This window comes from Nannobrachium achirus (genome assembly GCF_963921795.1).
Source record: "Nannobrachium achirus genome assembly, chromosome: 20".
Lineage (NCBI taxonomy): Eukaryota > Metazoa > Chordata > Actinopteri > Myctophiformes > Myctophidae > Nannobrachium > Nannobrachium achirus.
Window position 1 is genome coordinate 33,294,012 of NC_137827.1, and position 19,983 is coordinate 33,313,994.

Sequence of the window (19,983 nt, forward strand, 5' to 3'; positions counted from 1 at the left end):
AAAATAGGGGCTCAATATTAACAACAGCAAAATGTCATCAAAAATCTGTTTCTAAAGTGCTGTACACCAGTAAGACTCCCTAATAGGGAGATAAGCGACCGTCAGGTCGCATGTAAAAATCGGCCTGATGGTGGCGCTTAATGGGACAGATCCATGTTGATGACGTGACTCTAGACATACTGTGTACCGCCTTGCGTGATATTAGGGCAAAATCTGTAGGATCAGTGTCCGAAAATGTGTTTGAAAAAGTCTGCCTGATGGTGGCGCTAAATGGGACAGATCCATGTTGATGACATGAGTGTAGACATACTGTGTACCGATTTGCGTGATTTTAGGGCAACATTTGTAGGAGCAGTGTCCAAAAAAGGGTTTAGCAAGAATCAGCCTCATGGTGGCGCTAGAAGAGGGCCATGTGAGAAATGAGGCAAAAGTGTGACGTGATGTGTGAGGGACAGACAGACTGACGGACAGACAGTCTTTGTTTTCCGAATCTTCATTCACCATAAAGGAATGCAACGCAAACAAAGATTCTCCATGTATCCGAGGCTTCATGTGTTGAGTAATTGATAGAAAGAACATCATTTTTGGGGGGAAGTATCAAGTATTGCTTTAAGCCCCTCAGGCAATACAGCAAAACAGCGAACATGATATATTAACAACACTGTCTGAGAGCATCAGTGTTCTACAAACATGTTACCATTAAGCCCCTCGGGCAATACTGCAGATCATACTAGCGCTGATACTTACAGTAACTATCTTTCGTTTTGTGTGTGTGTGTGTGTGTGTGTGTGTGTGTGTGTGTGTGTGTGTGTGTGTGTGTGTGTGTGTGTGTGTGTGTGTGTGTGTGTGCGTATCATGCGTGCGTGCCTTCATGCGTGCGTGCGTGCGTGCAGCAAAGCAATAACAAAATTCTACATAATACATTTTTAATGTCTGTGTGCATTTGTGTATCCACATGTTTGTGTACGTGTTGTATTGCAGACATTACATCAATAACAAATAGCCTATTCTTCAAAAGACTATAATTGCATATTTTATATGTGTAATATAAATTATGTGAGCTGAGCTGAGCTCCAAGATAGGCCGTGCCTAATCTTCATGAACATTGAGAACAACAAAGTATATGGGTTTAATAATACGGCAAAACAACACAGCCACACTTTACTGCACCAAAGATTGAAGTGTCCCTCACATTATGTGGTCTCCCTCTTGGCTTTTATTATTTTCTCAGTACAGAAAAGATACAAAGTAGATGTTTACACTCTCTGAATGAATACTAAGAGAGTTAACTCTCAGACTTATCTTTTTTTCTCCATTTGATTATACTTTTTCATTTTCCAAAAATATCTATCTATAAATGCGACAAATCTCTGTCTGTTTGTTTGTAATCCGCGTATCTCGAGAACCGTTCGTCCCACCGGCTTCAGATTCGGCACGCGCGTTCCCCGCCGCCGCGCGGAGTGCAGTGCCGGGCCTCGACCCGACCCGACTCGCGGTTTTCCGAAACCGGCGCGAAACGTTCGGAATCTCCTTATGCGGAGCTGATTGTTGACATCAGGCTGTTCCGGAGGAAATCGGCGCAAGCGCTGAGTCATTGTGACATCACTTCATAAAAGGCTCTGACATCACGTACGCCACATGAGTCAACACAAAATCTCTGTGAATGTGTATGTATTATGTATGTAATCCGCGTATCTCGAGAACCCTTCTTCCCACCGGCACGCGCGTTCTCCAGATATGGGCATAAAGTCTGACATCAGAGTTTTCCGCAACTGGTACTGTGTGTGCAGAGATCTTCATATATGGGCATAAGTGGACAAAGACAAACAGATGGTCAAAACGGGTCCTATGACAACAGGTATATTGGGGTTTGCATTAAAGGGTGGGGCATTCATGGGGTTTGCATTAAAGGGTGGGGCATTCATTCCCTATTTCAAATTCGGCACGTGCGTTCCCCACCGCAGCAGGTAGTGCAGTGCTCGGCCTCGACCCGACCCGATACACGATTTTCTGGAACCAGCACGAAAGGTTCGGATTCTGATGTCTGACATCAGGATTTTCCGGAACTGGCACTGTGTCTGCATAGATCTCCATATATGGGCATAAAATGGATGCAGACAGACAAATACAGATATCTCCATATATGGGCATAAATGGACACAGGCAAACAGATGGTCAAAGATCTCCATATGTGAATGTGTATGTATGTATGTAATCCGAGTATCTCTAAACCATTCTTCCCACGTTCTCCATATATGGGCATAAAATGGATGCCCGTATGCGGAACTGATGTCTGACATCAGAGTTTTCCGCAACCGGTACTGTGTGTGCAGAGATCTCCATATATGGGCATAAGGGGACAATCGCAAACAGATGGTCAAAACGGGTCCTATGACAACAGGTATATTGGGGTTTGCATTAAAGGGTGGGGACAAAGGCTAACAGATGGTCAAAACGGGTCCTATGACAACAGGTATATTGGGGTTTGCATTAAAGGGTGGGGCAGGCATAAAATGGACGCAAATAGACAGATATCTCCATATATGGGCATATGGGCATAAAATGGACCCAGAACTATATCTGCAGTGATCTCCATATATGGACATAAAATGGACGCCGACAGACAGACAGATACAGATATCTCCATATATGGGCATAAATGGACACAGGCAAACAGATGGTCAAAACGGGTCCTATGACAACAGGTATAATGGGGTTTGCATTAAAGGGCGGGGCATTCATTCTCTATTTACATCGTTCCCGAGTTGGCCAGGTCGCCGACTAGACGCTGGGCCGCCCGAAGGGCGGCCCAGCTTCTAGTATATAAAAAAAAAGGAAAAAAAAGTAATTGGAAAAAACACAGCCCACTCACACATTAGAAGGCCAATATCGGTATGACCAGAATAATGGACGGGTGTTTTCGAGGAATCCATCATGGTTGAATAAGACCAAATAAAATACGATAAATAGACTGACTCTATACATCTGCATGTGGTCTGATAACCAGTATACAGACTATCAACAGTGACTATGAAACTGTTACATGTACAATGTGTGTGTGCAGTCTATCAATAGGGAATATAATGTGTAACCGTCTTTAATGTCCATCTTTACTGTTGTGCCTACAGGTTGTGACTGGTCCCACCCCAAGATGACGTCCCCCAAAAACAAAGCAAAGAGGAAACAGTCCAAAGACAGCATGACACTACTTCCCTGCTTCTACTTTGTAGAGGTGTGTGTGTGTGTGTGTGTGTGTGTGTGTGTGTGTGTGTGTGTGCGTGCGTGCGTGCGTGCGTGCGTGCGTGCGAGCGTGCGTGCGTGCGTGCGTGCGTGCGTGCGTGCGTGTGTGGGAGGGAGAGAGAGAGAGAGAAACTGCCAAAGATGTTGTGTTATTGTCTCAGTACAGTATAATGTATAAGTGGTTGTGTATTGCTGCTGTGTGCACAAAAGCATGCATGTCTGTCTGTCTGTCTGTCTGTGTGTGCGTCCGCGCGTGAATGCGTGTGCATGTGGTGAGACAACAGATGGAGTGACTAAGGGAAGGAATGATGATTCACTATTTCAATGCTCTGAATCACTGTTAGTGTAAGAATCACTGTATGTCCTGGATCAATAACTTCATTTTGTGCAAATAATCACACTGTGTGTCTGTGTGCGTCCGTGCGTGCGTGCGTGCGTGTTTGCGTATGCACATTGATGACTGGACTAATCACTCCTAAAGGACCATATAATTCTAAACAATGTCTAGTCCTCACAGCTTCAGTCATACTGTGTTTCGTACACCGTTAATTGCTTCATTTTATAGGTTGTGGCTGTCGTACTCGATTACAACTTTGCTCGTAAATCAATGTTTTCACCGGGGACTGTTTTTGTCTAGACATAAGACGCAACGCTAACCTAATTTTGGCAAACAATAGTGGCACAATTACATAGTCCTATTTTCCTACCTACTGTAAGTAAGTTTAAACAAGTTGATTTCATAGCGAAATGAATGGAAAACAATGGCTTCCCCATAGACCAAACCAGCACAGTAATGTTAGACCAGTGGTTCCAAAATCTTTTTGGCCGTGACCCAAAAGAGAAATTAGACATTCGCCCGGGACCCAAACTGGTCAAAATAGCAGATCTACAAGCTTGCGCCACGCTGAGAGCTTGTAGATCAGCTATTTTCATGACTTCTTAATTATTAGTCCTGTGCCCAAGGGTGTGCGATGAGGGATTGAATGTAGGAGTCTCAGAATAGTCTCAGAAGTAATGTTGGAGAACCCAGACCGGTGCCTGTTGGGCAGAACAGTCACCATTGATGTCCAGTTGTGCAATACCCGTTGTATTTTTCTGTCTGGCTGGCACTCCTTTATACCCATATATGGTGTTCCTTGTCCAGGCCAGTCTGTGATGTCATGTCCAAATTTGGGCACTGTAGTGATGTCAGTCAGTGATGTCAGTTGGGCTTTGTTGATGCGAGTTGGGTATTGTTACCATGGTGGCGACACTGTTTAGTATCAGCGATGTCAGCCTGCAGACAGACGACGAACAGACATTCGGTAAATTAATAGTTCGATATTTTCTTTATGGAATTTGTTAGATGTGTTCATTTGTTTGAAAACGTATTCAAAAGAATATTTCTAAAGATACAGTGTGTTAGACCACTGGTATGGTCTGTAAATGGTATCACTCTTCTCTTTGTGTGTGTGTGTGTGTGTGTGTGTCTGTGTGTGTGTGTGTGTGTGTGTGTGCGTGCGTGCGTGCGTGCGTGCGTGCGTGCATGTGTGCGTGCGTGCGTGCGTGCGTGCGTGCGTGCGTGCATGCGTGTGTGAGAGAGAAAGAGAGGTTAGATGGATAAATCACGTTTCCTCTATACACACACTAATATTAAATTCTAGTCACTCTTTGTCCTTGTGTGTGTGTGTGTGTGTGTGTGTGTGTGTGTGTGTAGCTCCCTATCGTCCTGTCCTCTCTGGTGTCTCTGTACTTCTTGGAGCTGACAGATGTGTTGTCCCCGGCGATGGTGGGGTACCGTTGCCATGACCGCGACCTCTCTATGCCCTACGTGGAGACAGGAGATGAGCTCATCCCTCTCCTGATGCTGCTCAGCTTGGCCTTCGCCGGGCCGGCTGCCTCCGTAAGCCAGACACACACACGCATGCACACACACACACACACACACACACATACCAGTGTTTCCCAATATAGGGTTGCAGCCCATTTCGGTTTCCCAGCAACTCTGCACACCTCTGGAATGTGTCGTGCATAACAAATCTGAGTAGCGCAATAACAGGATATATACAGTACAGTAGATAGACTTGTGTGTTGTAGAAACTATTAGGTCTAGAGTGTAGATCTTCACCTACATCATTACACACACACGCTCGCGCGCGCGGGCACGCGCGCACACACACACACACACACACACACACACACACACACACACACACACACACACACACACACACACACACACACACACACACACAGAGCTTAGACCACATACCGGTACATACTGTATAGTGTAGCTATCTGACCATCAGTTGGTGGAAACTAAGACGAGAGACACAACAAATCTTCACCAGAAAAGTTACCATCCTGGCAACTGCAAACATTAGTGCGGCTATAAGATTTGTCCAACGTGCTCCTGTGTGTGCTCCGGCTGTGGCAAAACTCCCAAAACTCGCATCGACTTTTGCATATATTGCCGTGTATGGAACATGCTCCAAAAATACAGTACTTCCCACTCAGCGCATCACTCCCCTGGGCCCTGGGTCCTCTGCCTTACAAACGCAGAGTTTTAAGTCGATTGGTCTCAGAGATTTTGCGAATTATCGAAGGATTAGTCAATGCATTGTTATTTTGTAGTCTCAGAATGTATTGCTTTTGCTCTTTATGTAGACATAAGCAATTTAAAATTTGTGAGACCATTTTATTAACATTTATTAATCTAAAATACTTGTATTCTCATACAGTATAAAGGCAATGAATGGACATGCAAAAACTATACTGATTTAGATATATTTCTTTGATTAAGCCATAGAACTTGTCATGATCCAAGGTGTTGGACAGGTGGTGTCAAGGTGACCATAGTACACAGTGCACATGTCAGATGTTGTTCAGCAGTTGCTTAAGTAATTCTCAGGGGGGTTGAGTGTTTGCTCACACTGTGGAAAGAAATTAGGTAACATTGGATTTCTTTCCTTTCCTGCAAAGAAATAAAAAAAATAACAAAAAATTGTGGTTGAATTTCAGAAATGTTCAAAACATTTAGAACTGTTATGTGATTAATTTAAAATTCTGGGTTTGGGTCGCAGGAAAACACCAAATATCTCTCTTTGGATCTCAAGCTGAAAAGGTTTGAGAACCCCTGTCAGGATGCACACGTGCACACGTCCACCACTGACACATGCACAGAATTACGAAGTACAAATGGCACAAATGCTTGTCCATGGCCATGATATATCAGGGAAGCATGCACAGCACACAGGGGATAAGAGATACTGTGTAGACACACAGCTACACATTACAAAAACATACACACACACACACACACACACATACACATGTTGGTCCCTCAAACATGCAGACATATGCATTCTCTAACACTCAAGGCAAATTCAATCTCACTTCATGCATAGCGATCGATGGACACTGATAAACACACACCTGACATTGCCTTGCACACCAATCTCTCTCTCTCACACACACACACACACACACACACACACACCACAGACCCTCTGATCAATAACACACACACACACACACACACACACACACACACACACACACACACACACACACACACACACACACACACACACACACACTAATCCATCAGCAGCATGGAAACAAGCGGACCTCTCCACCTCTCATCTATCAACTTGATTGGAACTGATCACTACTCAATAGGACCTCTCTCTGTCTTTCGCTCCCTCTCTCACCATACATCAAGACGAGTAAAAAAATAATCACGAGGACATTCAACATTATTATCATTCTCATTATTATTCTCTTTCGCTCATTTCATCTTTATCTCGTCTTTTCTGTATCACCGCAGACCTTGATAGGGAAATGAAGTCTATTCAATCTATTAAATATTAATAAAACTCTTACTTACTCTCATCTCATTTTTATTTCTCTGTCTGTCTGTATTAGAAAAAAGAAATATGCAATATATGAAGAGAATATAGCTCTTTTAACAATTTTGCAGATGCGCTTATACAGAGCGACTGGAACCCTAGTCAACAGATGAAAGGGTACATGGTCAAGTAAATAGAGCGCACGACAGATAGCTATCTACTGTAAATAACACACGTAGCATTTGTGGATAAGCAAACAGTACATAGCCTACAATGACACTGGGAGTGTTAGCCAAGGTGTCTTAGGAAAAGGAGGGACAAATGTCTCTCTTGTGTATAAAAGGAGGGGTGAAAACAGGATATGGTCTCTGTGGGGTGGAAACCTCAAACAGTATGTCAAACTGTTACTTTTCAAGATTCAAATTCAAAAGTAGCAAAAGTAGCGGATCTACAAGCTCAAAATGTGCCGTACCCGCCACGTTTCAAGCTTGTTGATCTGCTACCTTTGATGCTTTTATGTATGATCAAGTAGGACATACGTTTACGAAAAAACACAAAAAGTTAGAAAATGGAAATAGGAGGTGTCTGCACGACAGCAACAATATCTATGCAATAATACCTCTCCCCACATTCTTCTCTCTTTCGCTCTCTAAAGATCATGATGGGAGAAGGTGTGATGTACTGTATGCAGTCCAGACTGAAGAGCTGTCCCAAATCAGAGGGCAGCATCAACGCTGGAGGCTGCAACTTCAACTCCTTCCTGCGGAGAACAGTGCGCTTTGTGGGTATGTCTGACAACTGGTGAAATGTTCTGTCAATAATGGTGATCGATCGGTGGGAGGGCTGGGGCAGTAGACAGAGAGGCCAGCGCAGTAGACTGTCCTGGGATAGCAATCAGCAGTAGTCTTAACTTCGGAGGGGGGAGGATAGGTGGCTTGAGAATAAAGTTGATATCAACAAAAAGTTGCTGTTATCTGGTGTTATTGACTCCCTTCTGTCAACAACGTTATGCCAGGACAGGAGAAGGGTTATACTTCAGTTTCGCTACTCAAGCATTCAACTGATGTCGGCCTTTTATTTATTTATTTATTCATTTATTTCTGACAGGAGAGTGGTCAGCGCACCGTGACCCTGCTTCAATATTTCATGAGGTTTTCAGATGACTCTGACTGCCGAGTAGTAATAGGTGTTTCCATATTTCTTGAGGAGATGGAAGAGTGGCCTCTGACACTGAGTGTTTCCTTTATGGAATCCCCACGAGGATTTTATCTCACCTGCTCATGTTGTGTAACTGGATCGTTTTGCTTTCTTGCTATGTGTTATCACTATATTTCATCAATCCCCTTTGTGCTGCATTAATCTAGACCCATTCAGTTGTCGTACTTGAACCATAATGGATACCCTTACCTACCGTATTATTATAGATCTATTATCTACAAGACCCAAGAGGTCCTTGAGGAAAATATATTAAGATTAGCAGAAAATATGAAGTATTAAGTGATTTCAGTCAGTTCAACCCTCGAGCTGTCATCTTTTCAACTATACCTTTTCAGAATAGGGGGGGAAAAAAAGCTAATTACATGGATTACATGAAGGGTGACCAAGAATGAAATTGGCATTGTATACTGCTGTGCAGAAGATGAACTTTGCAAGTGGAAAGTGTAACCTAATTAATTCAATTTGACAAAATTGCACTGTTTGTGAAGAGGCTTTATAATGGTCCCAACACAAAGCGTGGGATGGTTACTGAAGGTTGTTTCAGCAGGCTGGTGAAAGGAATGACAGGATCATGTGTATAAGCACCTTGAGGATCTTGCTTTCTGCACCTTGACTTTGACTCACTCTGCCGGGCCTTCTCTCTGCCTCTACCCCTCACTTTTGACCTCGCTCTTGGTCAACATTGTAGTCCAGTCATTATATGAAAAAACCTCAAACAAATTGCAATAGTAGCAAACTCAACTGATTCTGTATCCTCATTATGTCCTTAGTGAGGGAAAGAAAGTCCCAAGGAATCCCATCGGGGCAAAGTTTTGAAAACGACCTACCTACCTTCACTTACTATACACTACAATATAAAGGAAAAAATTACTGAAAAGAAATCTGCTTTAAGTGGGATGTGAGGGGTCAAACTAGGGGTTTTTAATTATTCTGAATCCATTGCAAACATTTGTTTTGCATGAAAAACATTCCTTGGGCTAAAAACGGACCCCAAAAGACTGTGAAAATTGATGACTCATCACTAAACCATCGTTTTGAGTGGCCATTTCTTAAGAACTGTGCATGGAGTGGTATTCATTCATTGTCATTGCTATACTTTGTGAAAGAGAGAGAGAGAGAGAAATAGAGTTTAAATGTTAAATACAGATAAACAGACTGAGGTAATTATAATGAATGACAGCCCGATGTACAGAATCCACCAGAGGCTTTCCGTTCATTTGCTTGCCTTTCTAACCGTGACTTTGACTTGTTCTCTCCACCGTCTCTCTCTCTCTCTCGCTGCAAAGCAATATCCTCAAGGTTAAGTTGCCGACGCACAGAGCGTAATAATGGACTTATATCAGAGTGTTATATAAATCCATCTGATAGTGAAACTGAGCTGGGGGCCCCACAACCACTCCAGTCCAGATCCATATCCGCTCTCACAAACAACTCTCAAATCAGCCGGACAACTCCAAATAACCACCACTGATAAATCATCATGGGAGAGTTTGCTGTGCACCCCTCTGCAGGTCAATGTAGTCGAATAGAAGAAGTGGTGTTTGCATTATTGAATGTGTGGCTTTTGCCTATTATATTGCAAGAGAATGAGGTTTCAAACTGCACCTCAACAAAGTGCAGCAGTAAAAGGTTATCTTGGGTGAGTAGACGCTAATAGTCTAATAAAAAGAGGAATTCAACCCCCGCACCAAACCAAGAAGGTTAAAGAAGACGAAAGAAATGCCTGTTATGCTCTGCACACAGTGAGACACAGAGAGATGGGGTAAAAAAATAAAGACATACTGAGAAGAAAAAAGTTTCATAAGACCAATAGGTGTCAATAAATGCACAGCAGCACAATGTGTCAAAACCGCCAGAGGCTTTCTGTTCAATTGCTTGCCTCACTAACTGACTGACATGTTTTCTCCCACCTGCCCTCTCCCTTCTCCCTCTCTCTCCCTCTCCCTCTCCGTCTCCGTCTCATCTCCCAGGTGTTCATGTATTTGGTCTCCTAGCAACAGCTCTGGTGACAGATGTCATCCAGTTGGCTACCGGCTACCACTCCCCTTTCTTCCTCACCGTCTGCCAGCCCAATTACACTGCCCCGGGAGTGTCATGTGACAACAATGCCTATATCACGCACAACATCTGTATGGGGAAGGACCAGTACGCAATCATGTCAGCTAGGTGAGACGCATGCACTTATACTGTAAGTGTTTCATACACATATGCTGGATAACCGCACAAATAAAAGTCTATTCACAGCTTCAGACATACACATACATAATACATAAATATTTTCCCATTAAAGCTGCAATCTAGAACTTTTTTAACCAATCTTTATGGCAGACAGAGTATTTTATACTGTCCATTGTAATCCTATATTAAAATTGGTTTAAGGCAGGACTGCCAGCTGGCAGGCAGACCGATGACGTCACCATCATGTCACCATGCCTCAGCCATAAGCATATAAGAGGTTCCCAATGCAGCTACGCCCAAATAGTGTTTTGTCTAACCTGAGCTCATGGCATCAGGCACGAAGAAATCAGTCTGCTCCATATATGGGCACAAAAGTTGGCATCATGGGCATGGGTATATGTGCATATGGAAAAATGTAATAGTTATAAAAACAGCAATAATAGACAAAACACATAGACAGGGTGAGATTATGCCGTAATGGTATTGATAGAGAGATACTCACACATACAAAATGGAGAGTTGGAGACAACCCCATTTACACCGCATTAATGTATGCACACATGCACACAAACAAATTACATAATATACATGCATCTGTGCACACGCAGTGCCGTCCAGTGTTCCTGTGTGGTCTAAGCACTGCATGTAAAAGGGAGTGATTCAATATTGATGCATTGAATTGAGCCACTTATTCATAATGTCTGATCTAATATATGTAGGGCTGTCATCAACTAAAGATTTGGTAAGACTGTATATGCTTATAATGCATTATAAGTACATTATTATGCCTTATAATGCACTTATAAGGCTTATGTAAGCTAATAATTACCATAACGTTGTCAGTTATAAAGTGTCTTTGTTCTATTTTTAATGCATATTAATACAGATCTATAATGAGTGTTATTATAAAGCCTTATAAGTGCATTATAATGCATTATAAATGCACTTATAATGCATTATAGACCGACCTTAACATACAGTCTTACCAAATTTGTCAACTAATCGATTAGTTGGTTTAATCAACTAATCTATAAAACTGATACAGATTGGTGAGGTAAATTGAGAACTGAACATTTTAGTGTTGATTTCACAATGACTACTGGCTATTGCAACATATTCTCACCTTTAAAGCGTCATACAACCGACGCCTTGTCAAGTACTGTACTGCGTCGGACGAGGGGACGCATTGGGTATGCCTACTGTGTCAAGGGTTGGACGAATTGGGTATGGCCAGTAGTCTAAGAAGAAAGAAAAAAAAGTTGTTCCCGAAGCGAGATTCGATACCGCTATGAAGGGTTTACCAGCCACCCGACGTTACTGTTCACGCCACTATAAACGACGGAGCCGCGCCGTCTCAGGCGCCGATGAGCCCCGGGAGCCGCCGCCGAGGGAGCGGTAGCAACCGAGTCGCCGCGGCGAACGGTGCGAAGACTCTCCGTTCTCGTTCTGTTCTCGTCTGACCGTAGACGCTGTAAACGTTCCAAAGCGTCGCACGGGTGAAGCAGAAAGTGAGTTGGGAACGCGTCGGGAGGGTGAAGCAGAGGGGGTAAGAATGGGCTGGCTATTGTTAATTATAAACTGGCAGAATTAAGGGGTTATATCTAGGGTTCACAAGAATGTGCATGGAAAATCTGACTATGACTAATCAACTAACAAAGTCTTGGTTGACTAAAACCAAACCGTCCAATTCATTGATGAATTGACTATGAGAGGATAGCCCTAATTATATGTTGACGCACACAAGACAATAGATGAATATTCTGCTTATATCCACTGAGTCTGACACACAAACAGATATTCAATAGAGCGCGTTGGACAGATTAGTGATTCATTTTTTTATAACACACACAGAATCTTAATGAGTATCTCGGTCCCCATCTCTCTCACATTTCATTTCACCAATATCCTTTCCATTATTATTTATGCATATTAATTCACAAATCCAAGGACAAACATTCCCCTTGACACGCATGAACTCACGCACACACACATATGCCCGCACGCACGCACGCACACACAGATGTGCACGCACGCATGCACTTAAACACACACACACACACACACACACACACACACACACACACACACACACACACACACACGCACACACAAATGCACAGACACTCGCATACACAGCATGAGGATACACAATGGCAGATAGGTACCGGTATTTTGTGTTGAATACCCCCATTAAAAATCACAAACAAAAAGCGATTGCATGCCAGTTTGGTTCATGTTCAGAGATTGCCCACACACCCTCCTGCAGACGACACACACGAGCAGATCACCAATATATGAGCATAAATCTCCCTGTCTGCTCAATCTCTCACCCCTCACACTCTCTCTTTTCTCTCCCTCTCTCCTCTCAGGAAAACATTTCCGTCCCAGCATGCAACGCTCTCTGGCTTCGCTGCTGTCTATATTTCCGTAAGCACTTCCTGCATGTTGCTTGTCTTTTTGTTTGTGACGCATGATGTGACGGGTCTGTGTGGCGTGTTTAACCTGCCTGTATCTCTCTCTCACACTGAGCAAACCAAATAGAACAGATCATTCAAATGTTATTTTAATTGGCTATTTAGTGCTTTAGTCAGCGGGCTCGTTAGGTATCAGGGCTATCCCAGGGGTCAGGGTGCCTGGTGGCTCAGGCGATTTTGAGTCCGACTCCCGTTCTTGTCTTGCATGTGTCTGTTGGTTTCCTGTCTCTCTACATTGTACTATCTAAGAAATAAAGCATCCATTCCACAGGCTGATGAAATAACTGGAAAGCACAAGCTATCCAAGGGCCAAAGAACCATGTAAATACCTCATTAAATACTGAACTGTGTTGCAGCCAGTGATAACCTCAAGTGCTACGCCCCCTGGTTGCTTGGCCACTGTGTTCCCAGTGCACTGACTCTGAGCAGAGCTGCACGCACAGTCATCTCTCAGCAAGTTAGCCCTCCTACGGTGCTAGTGGCTATCGTTAGCCACTGGAGACGTCACTGCCGCCTCGCAGAGCCCCTGTGTGGGCTCATTAAGCCTCGGCGGACTGACTGTCGGGCGGGGAGGAGGAGAGGGAGGGAGAGAAGGGAGGAAAGAAGCTGGTTTGTTTGAGTTGAGACGTGCTGTCAAAACTGTACATGTACAAAGCAGAGCAGCAGTAGCAGCACATAGGCCTAAGTATCAATACTGCAATAAAAGTAAAGAATTCAAAATGTACTTGGGTAAAAGTATGAAATATTGGCATCAAAATGTAAAAGTAAGTTTGAAAATATGAGCTTGTAGATCGGCTATTTTCAAATAGCCTAGGTATAAAATAGTAGCCTTATTTTATACCTAGGCTATTTGAAAATAGCCGATGTGGTTAATGTATGTCTGAATATCATAATTTACATCTGCAAAGTAACTAGTAAATAGAGTTTTCTAATAATCGTAATGGAGTGAAAGTACAATATTTGCCTATAAGATGTAGTGGAAATGGGAAATACTCTAGTAAAGTAAAAGTACCTCAACATTGTACTACTTAAGTACAGTACTTAAGTACAGTACTTAGTTACTGTACTTTACACCACTGTGATGCTGCCGGTGGGTTCCTCCCCCCTTGCATTGGTTTGTATTGCATGCACTCTACGCTGTCTGTTTCATTTCTCTTTCTGTTGAGCGGTAACAAGGGACGAATTGGACAAAACATCTAAATAAAGTATGTTGGAGTGATATGAATTTAGATACATGTGGATTGTAGACATCCTGTGTGTTTAAGAAACATTTCTGGTGGTTTCACACAGTTGCAATACAATGAGAGATATTTTCCCACTGGAAATTGGGTCTAGGGTCTAGGGAGCTTTCTGAAATCCACAATAAAGAGATGAACGGTGGAAGTCGATACTGCTATTGATGTCAATGTCTCAATGTTGTTGTTTTTTCTTAGTAATTGTACTGCAGTTGCAACTTCCACTGTCTGTATGTATGTAATGCATCAGTGTACAACCATTGTACATTTATTTGTCTGTCTCATGTCTTTTTCTGTCTTTCTCCAACTTTGTAATTCATACTCGTCGTGCAACAGTGTCCTGTGCCACATATAGCAGTTCTACAGGCTCATAACAGCTTGTACTGTAGATCGGCAATTTTCAGCACAAGACACCGACAAGTACGCAAGTACAAATCAGACTTAATATGTTTTTTTTCCTCTCCATCTTCCCCTCTGCAGATGTATTTCAATGTGTGCATCAGCAGCACCACCAAGCTGCTGAAGCCATTGCTGGTGTTTTCCTTCTGTATGGCAGCAGGCCTGGCAGGACTGACACAGATCACTCAGCACCGCAGCCACGCCATAGATGTGTATGTGGGATACCTTATAGGAGCCGGTATCGGCGTCTACCTGGTCAGTGACATAACCTCTATGTGTGCTCTATGTGTGTGTGTGTGTGTGTGTGTGTGTGTGTGTGTGTGTGTGTGTGTGTGTGTGTGTGTGTGTGTGTGTGTGTGTGTGTGCAGGTGCGTGTGCAGGTGTGTGTGCGGGCATGTGTGCGTGTGTGTACAGTTCAAAGAAGGGTAATCATGACTGTGTGTTTGTAAAACAAAAATAATATCATTAAGACATTTACATGATTATCATACTGCCTGTGTTCAGCATTTATTATTAATTTATTATCATTTCTGGTCTGGCTGCGTGCATGCAGCCATGTTAGTCCAGTTCAATATGTCCAAAAATTAAGGTTTGTTAAGAGATTTGGGGATTAGGAAAACTATAACAAATCAGAAAATCCATGATTCCATTTGCAAAATCACTAGGGGAATTCTTTACAGCTGCTGAAAGTTTGGGTCTCATTCACTTACTATGCACTATACTATAAAGGAAAAAATACCCCCCAAAAATCTGCTTTAAGTAGCATGTGAAGGATCAAATTAGGGTTTTTTAATTATTCTGAATCCATTGCAAGCATTTGTTTTGCGTGAAAAACATTCCTTGGGCTAAAAGCAGCCCCACAAAACTATGGTTTAGTGATGAGTCATCACTTTTCGCCAAGGAATGTTTTTCATGCAAAACAAATGCTTGCACTGGATTCAGAATCATTAAAAACCCCTGGTTTGACCCCTCACATGCTACTTGAAGCAGATCTTTTGGGGGTATTTCTTTCCTTTATAGTATAGTGTATAGTAAGTGAGTGGGACCCAAACTTTCAGCAGCTGTCAAAAATTCCCCTAGGGATTTCCTGATTTGTTATACTCTGAAGTTTCAAAAAATATATAGTTTTCCTAATCCCCCGAAAATTTGAACAAAATTACACAAGCGACTTGACTACGTAGTTCTAACACTGGCACGTGTTGTTGTTGTCTGGTGGGACTTTATTATGTTGCAGTCAGTACCGTATTGTGCAGTTGAAGTCACAGAGTAAACATGGAAAGATCCACTTCTCCCATTGGAACTTGACTTTTTTTTCTTTGGATGAATCTTCACAGTCCTCATATCTCAGCAGTATCACAGCCTGTGCTAACAATGGCTGCTGTTCTCAGCATTACCTCACAATGTATCACACAGCCTGTGCTAACAAACACTGCTGTTCTTCCCTGAGCTCACAATGTGGCTTCCACACTTTCTCTCCCAAGAGTTTTTCTTTCTTTTTTAAGACAGGCCAAAAATAGCCTTTCTTTCTATTAGAGAAGGAGCGAAAAGGGAATGAATAATCTGATACGAATTCTCTGGAAAGATTTCTCACGGTTTTAAGAATAAACTTGCCACTGTTTTTTGTTTTTATTTTTTATACTCCCCCCACTTCATCCTCCTCTTCCCTTTCCCTCTCCTTCTGTCTCATCTTGCACTTTTGAAAGAGCATTTCCTCCCTGCCATTGAAGGATGAAAAGAGAAAGCAAGCGATTCATGCTGACTTAAGTCTAAGCCAAAGAAAAAGAGGAAGCTATCTATTCACTCATGCTCTTGTGTATGCATCATGCTAATAAGAAAATCTAATTTTCTTCCCCCTCGAATTTAGATGAAAGAAAATACACTTTCACGGCCCAGCGCCCCATTAAGCATGCTGAGCACTGTTTTTGCTTTCATTCATTTCTTCTCACCCCTGCTCACACGTGTACCTAACGACCTGTCCTGTGTGTCTGTCCTGAGCACAACAACAAGACAGATTCCTGGCAGCCTGGGTTGACATGGAAATAAACTATTGAAACTCTCTCTCTCACCCCACAAATCCCCCCCTCACACACCTCCCCGCGCTGTACCCTTCCTTTCTCTCCCCCCTTTCTCCATATCCCCTCTTAACCCTTCTACCCCCTCTGCCTGCTTCCATCAGGCTGTGTATGCAGTGGGGAACTTCAAGGCGTCAGAGGAAGATGCCCCCATTCATGCCAGACATTCCCCAGCCAAGCACAAAGACCAGCTGCGGGTGCTGACCCAGCGGAGCCACGACTCCCTGTACAGGAAGACCCCGAGGGCCTCCGAGAGCAGGGAGGAGCTGGGTGCCGCTCTGGGTAACGGGGGGCGCAGCAAGGTCCGGCGGGAGAAGGCGTCGCTGGCCTCCCTCAAGAGAGCCAGTGCCGACGTGGAGCTCATTGCGCCCCGCGGCCCCATGGGTAAGGAAACCATGGTGACCTTCAGCAACACCTTGCCCCGCGTTGCCAATGGCAACAGCCCCATTTCGCCTTCCGATGAGCCAGTCGGCGGGACCGTGCAGCGTCACATGACCTTCCACGTGCCCTTCGACCCCCAGAGGTCTCGGCAGCTGGTGTCGGAGTGGAAACAGCGCTCCATGGAGCTGCGCAGCCAGAGCTCCCGGGACGAGGATGAGGCGTCTGAGGGAGACAGGGGAGAGGAAGGAGGGGCAGGAGGAGGAGGCGAGGGAGGAGAACTGGGGATGCCTTCGTCCCTCTACCCCACCGTGCAGGCCAACCGACCCAACGCCACGGCCACAGGGACCAGGGTGGTGGTGGCCCCCCCACTGGTCCACATCCCAGAGGAGGCCCTCCGGCCCCCGCCTGTCTCCCCCAAGAGTGCCAAGACCCGTGCCAAATGGCTGTCACTTACAGAGGGAGGTGGGCAGAAGGAACCGGGAACAGGCCCTATCGCTGTGTCGACACCTCGTGTTCCAAGCACTTTGCCCAACCTGCCTCCCGGCCAGCCCAGAATCATGCAGGTGAGTCACCATAATTACAGTGTTGCCCAACGGTCATTTGTCATGCTGTGCCACTCTTTAATTTCAACTGGCAGGCATCCAGACTTTTGACTGGAGGGGAAATTTAAAAGCTGTCAAAACATGTTCAGCACCACATTGTGTGTGTACTGACAAATCTAGTTATGATGATATATGGGATAATCAAAACAGAACAACATTTTTGGGGGTTATTTATTAAACTGCTGTATTTTTTAATTAAGTGATCCTTCATGCCTGCCAGGACATTTACATTCTCAGACTCTGGTTCTTGACAAGTGTGTTACTCTCTGACATTTATCCTACATCTGTATAACTGCATATAATAACTATATTTCATTAGCACTGTAGAGTAGAAACTAGGGATATCATATCAGAAATTCTGTCTGAATTAGCAGATTTCAGTTGTCAGAACTGAAATGGGAACTAAACAAAACTTCCCCTCAAATCACAGTAGTTGTTCAGCTGTTGTAGTGCGTCGATGAAGAAACATTTCCCAACATGACGCACGTTGTAAAAGACTGATTCGTCCCGTCTCACTTCCCAGGTCATAGCCATGTCCAAGCAGCTGAGCCACGGCGGACTGGTCACGTCCACGTCCTCCGCCAAGACATCAGACTCCGCCTCTTCCTGCGGGGGCGGTTCTTCCAACGGCTCTGAGTCGCCATACTACCGCATCCCCTCGGAGCGCGCCGACAGCATGGGTGGCGGGAGCAACCCGGGCAGCATCGCCAGCATCGTCACCATTGACGCCCACGCGCCCCACCACCCGGTGGTGCGCGTGTCCACCAGCAACGGCAAGCCCTGGGAGTGGAGGAACACCATCAGCGGGAACATGCTGAGCGGGGTCGGGGGGGACGCCGCGGCGGCGGAGAAGCACCGCGGAGCCCTACAGAGGCAGGACAACGTCAGCCAGTACCGCGACTACCGGACCCTCCCCGTCAAGACGGACTCCCTGTCTTCGACCTCCTCCACTGGCGGCGGAGGAGGAGGAGGGGGAGGAAGAGGGGGAGGCGGCGGGGGAATGGAGGAAGACTCCTCCCCGCTGCCTCCCCCACCCCTCCCCTCCGTGGCCTCCTCCGCCCCGCTGCCTCCCCCGCCTCACCTGCTGTCCTCCTCCCCGCTGCCGCCGCCCCCCCACCACCGCAGCTCCTCCCCGCTCCCCCCGCCTCCTCATCCCTCCTCCTCCCCCCAGATGCCTCCTCCCCCACACCCGTCCACATGTCACATGCCCCTGCCTCCCCCACCTCACCCGTCCTCCTCTCACATGCCCCTGCCTCCCCCACACCCCTCCTCCTCCTCTCACATGGGGCCTCCGTCCCCTCAGCCGTCCTGCCCCTCCCTGATGCTCCCGCCTCCTCCCCACCCTGACCTGCTGATGGACGGTCAGGGCCAGTCGCTGTCCCGGTCGTCCACGCTGCCCCGCCGGCCCTCGGCCCACAGCCATGCCGAGCAGGAGCACTACTACAAGACCATGCAGAACGAGAGGATGCTATAATAAGAGCACACCCAGCGTAACACTGGAGGGTTGTTGTTACATATTGCTGTCGGGGGAGTCGGGAGAGAGAATGTGTGAGTTGTACCTGGAAGACTGTGATGTGAGAGGGTTTTTTTTTTTAAAAGACATTTTGGGTTCGTGACCCAGTGAAACTACGACAAAAGAAGGTTTCGAGCGACAAGATGGCGAGAAAAAACAAACATTGGGAGACTATTCAGAAGAGATGGTAAATGAAACTCATTCACTTGTAGTGTTTTGAGACGGGAATGATTCGAGTGCATTCATGAACAAGCAGCTTCATTCAGAAAGACAGGAGATGAAGGATTGCGAAGCAAGGTGTTACGGCAGCTCACGCTTACACACACCACCAAGGGATTTGTAGCCTTTTTACCCTTTTAGCCCAGCTCACACACACAGGCCCTCGCAGCTGACTGGAAAAGAACAGACAAGAGCAGGGAGGGGAAGAGAGGTAGAGAGAGGAGGAGTGCAAAAGGGCAGACGTTTAAAAAAAAAAAGAAAAAAAAAACACAGCTCTGCACTGCGTATCCTCAGAGTCGCGCTTACAGACAACAGCACATGAGAAAGGGGAAAGGAAGGAGAGACTGTGGAACACAATGAATGTCTGTCTGTTATCCGCTTGATCAACTCTTCCCTGAGCGCGGAAACAAGACAGAGGAGACAAAAACAACCGCAGGCAATACTAGCACTTCTTTATCCACCTCAGTGTTCTCAGGTTGCTAGCCAGCCATCTCTCTCACACAGTACACACACACACACACACACACACACACACACACCCACCCACACACCCACCCACACACACACACACACACACACACACACACACACACACACACACACACACACACACACACACACA

At 45.1% G+C, this 19,983-nt stretch overlaps 1 protein-coding gene across 1 annotated transcript; it reads left to right on the top strand.

Annotated features, from left to right (window-relative positions):
• Positions 1 to 3,151: 3,151 nt before the first annotated feature.
• plppr3a (phospholipid phosphatase related 3a) lies at positions 3,152 to 19,103 on the top strand (the record flags this gene model as incomplete). The annotated part of the gene is made up of 8 exons (XM_080750571.1): positions 3,152 to 3,232; positions 4,937 to 5,122; positions 7,726 to 7,855; positions 10,259 to 10,454; positions 12,836 to 12,893; positions 14,656 to 14,829; positions 16,751 to 17,590; positions 18,153 to 19,103. The coding sequence occupies 8 exons, from the start codon at positions 3,152 to 3,154 to the stop codon at positions 19,101 to 19,103; spliced, it is 2,616 nt and encodes an 871-aa protein (XP_080606697.1).
• Positions 19,104 to 19,983: the final 880 nt, after the last annotated feature.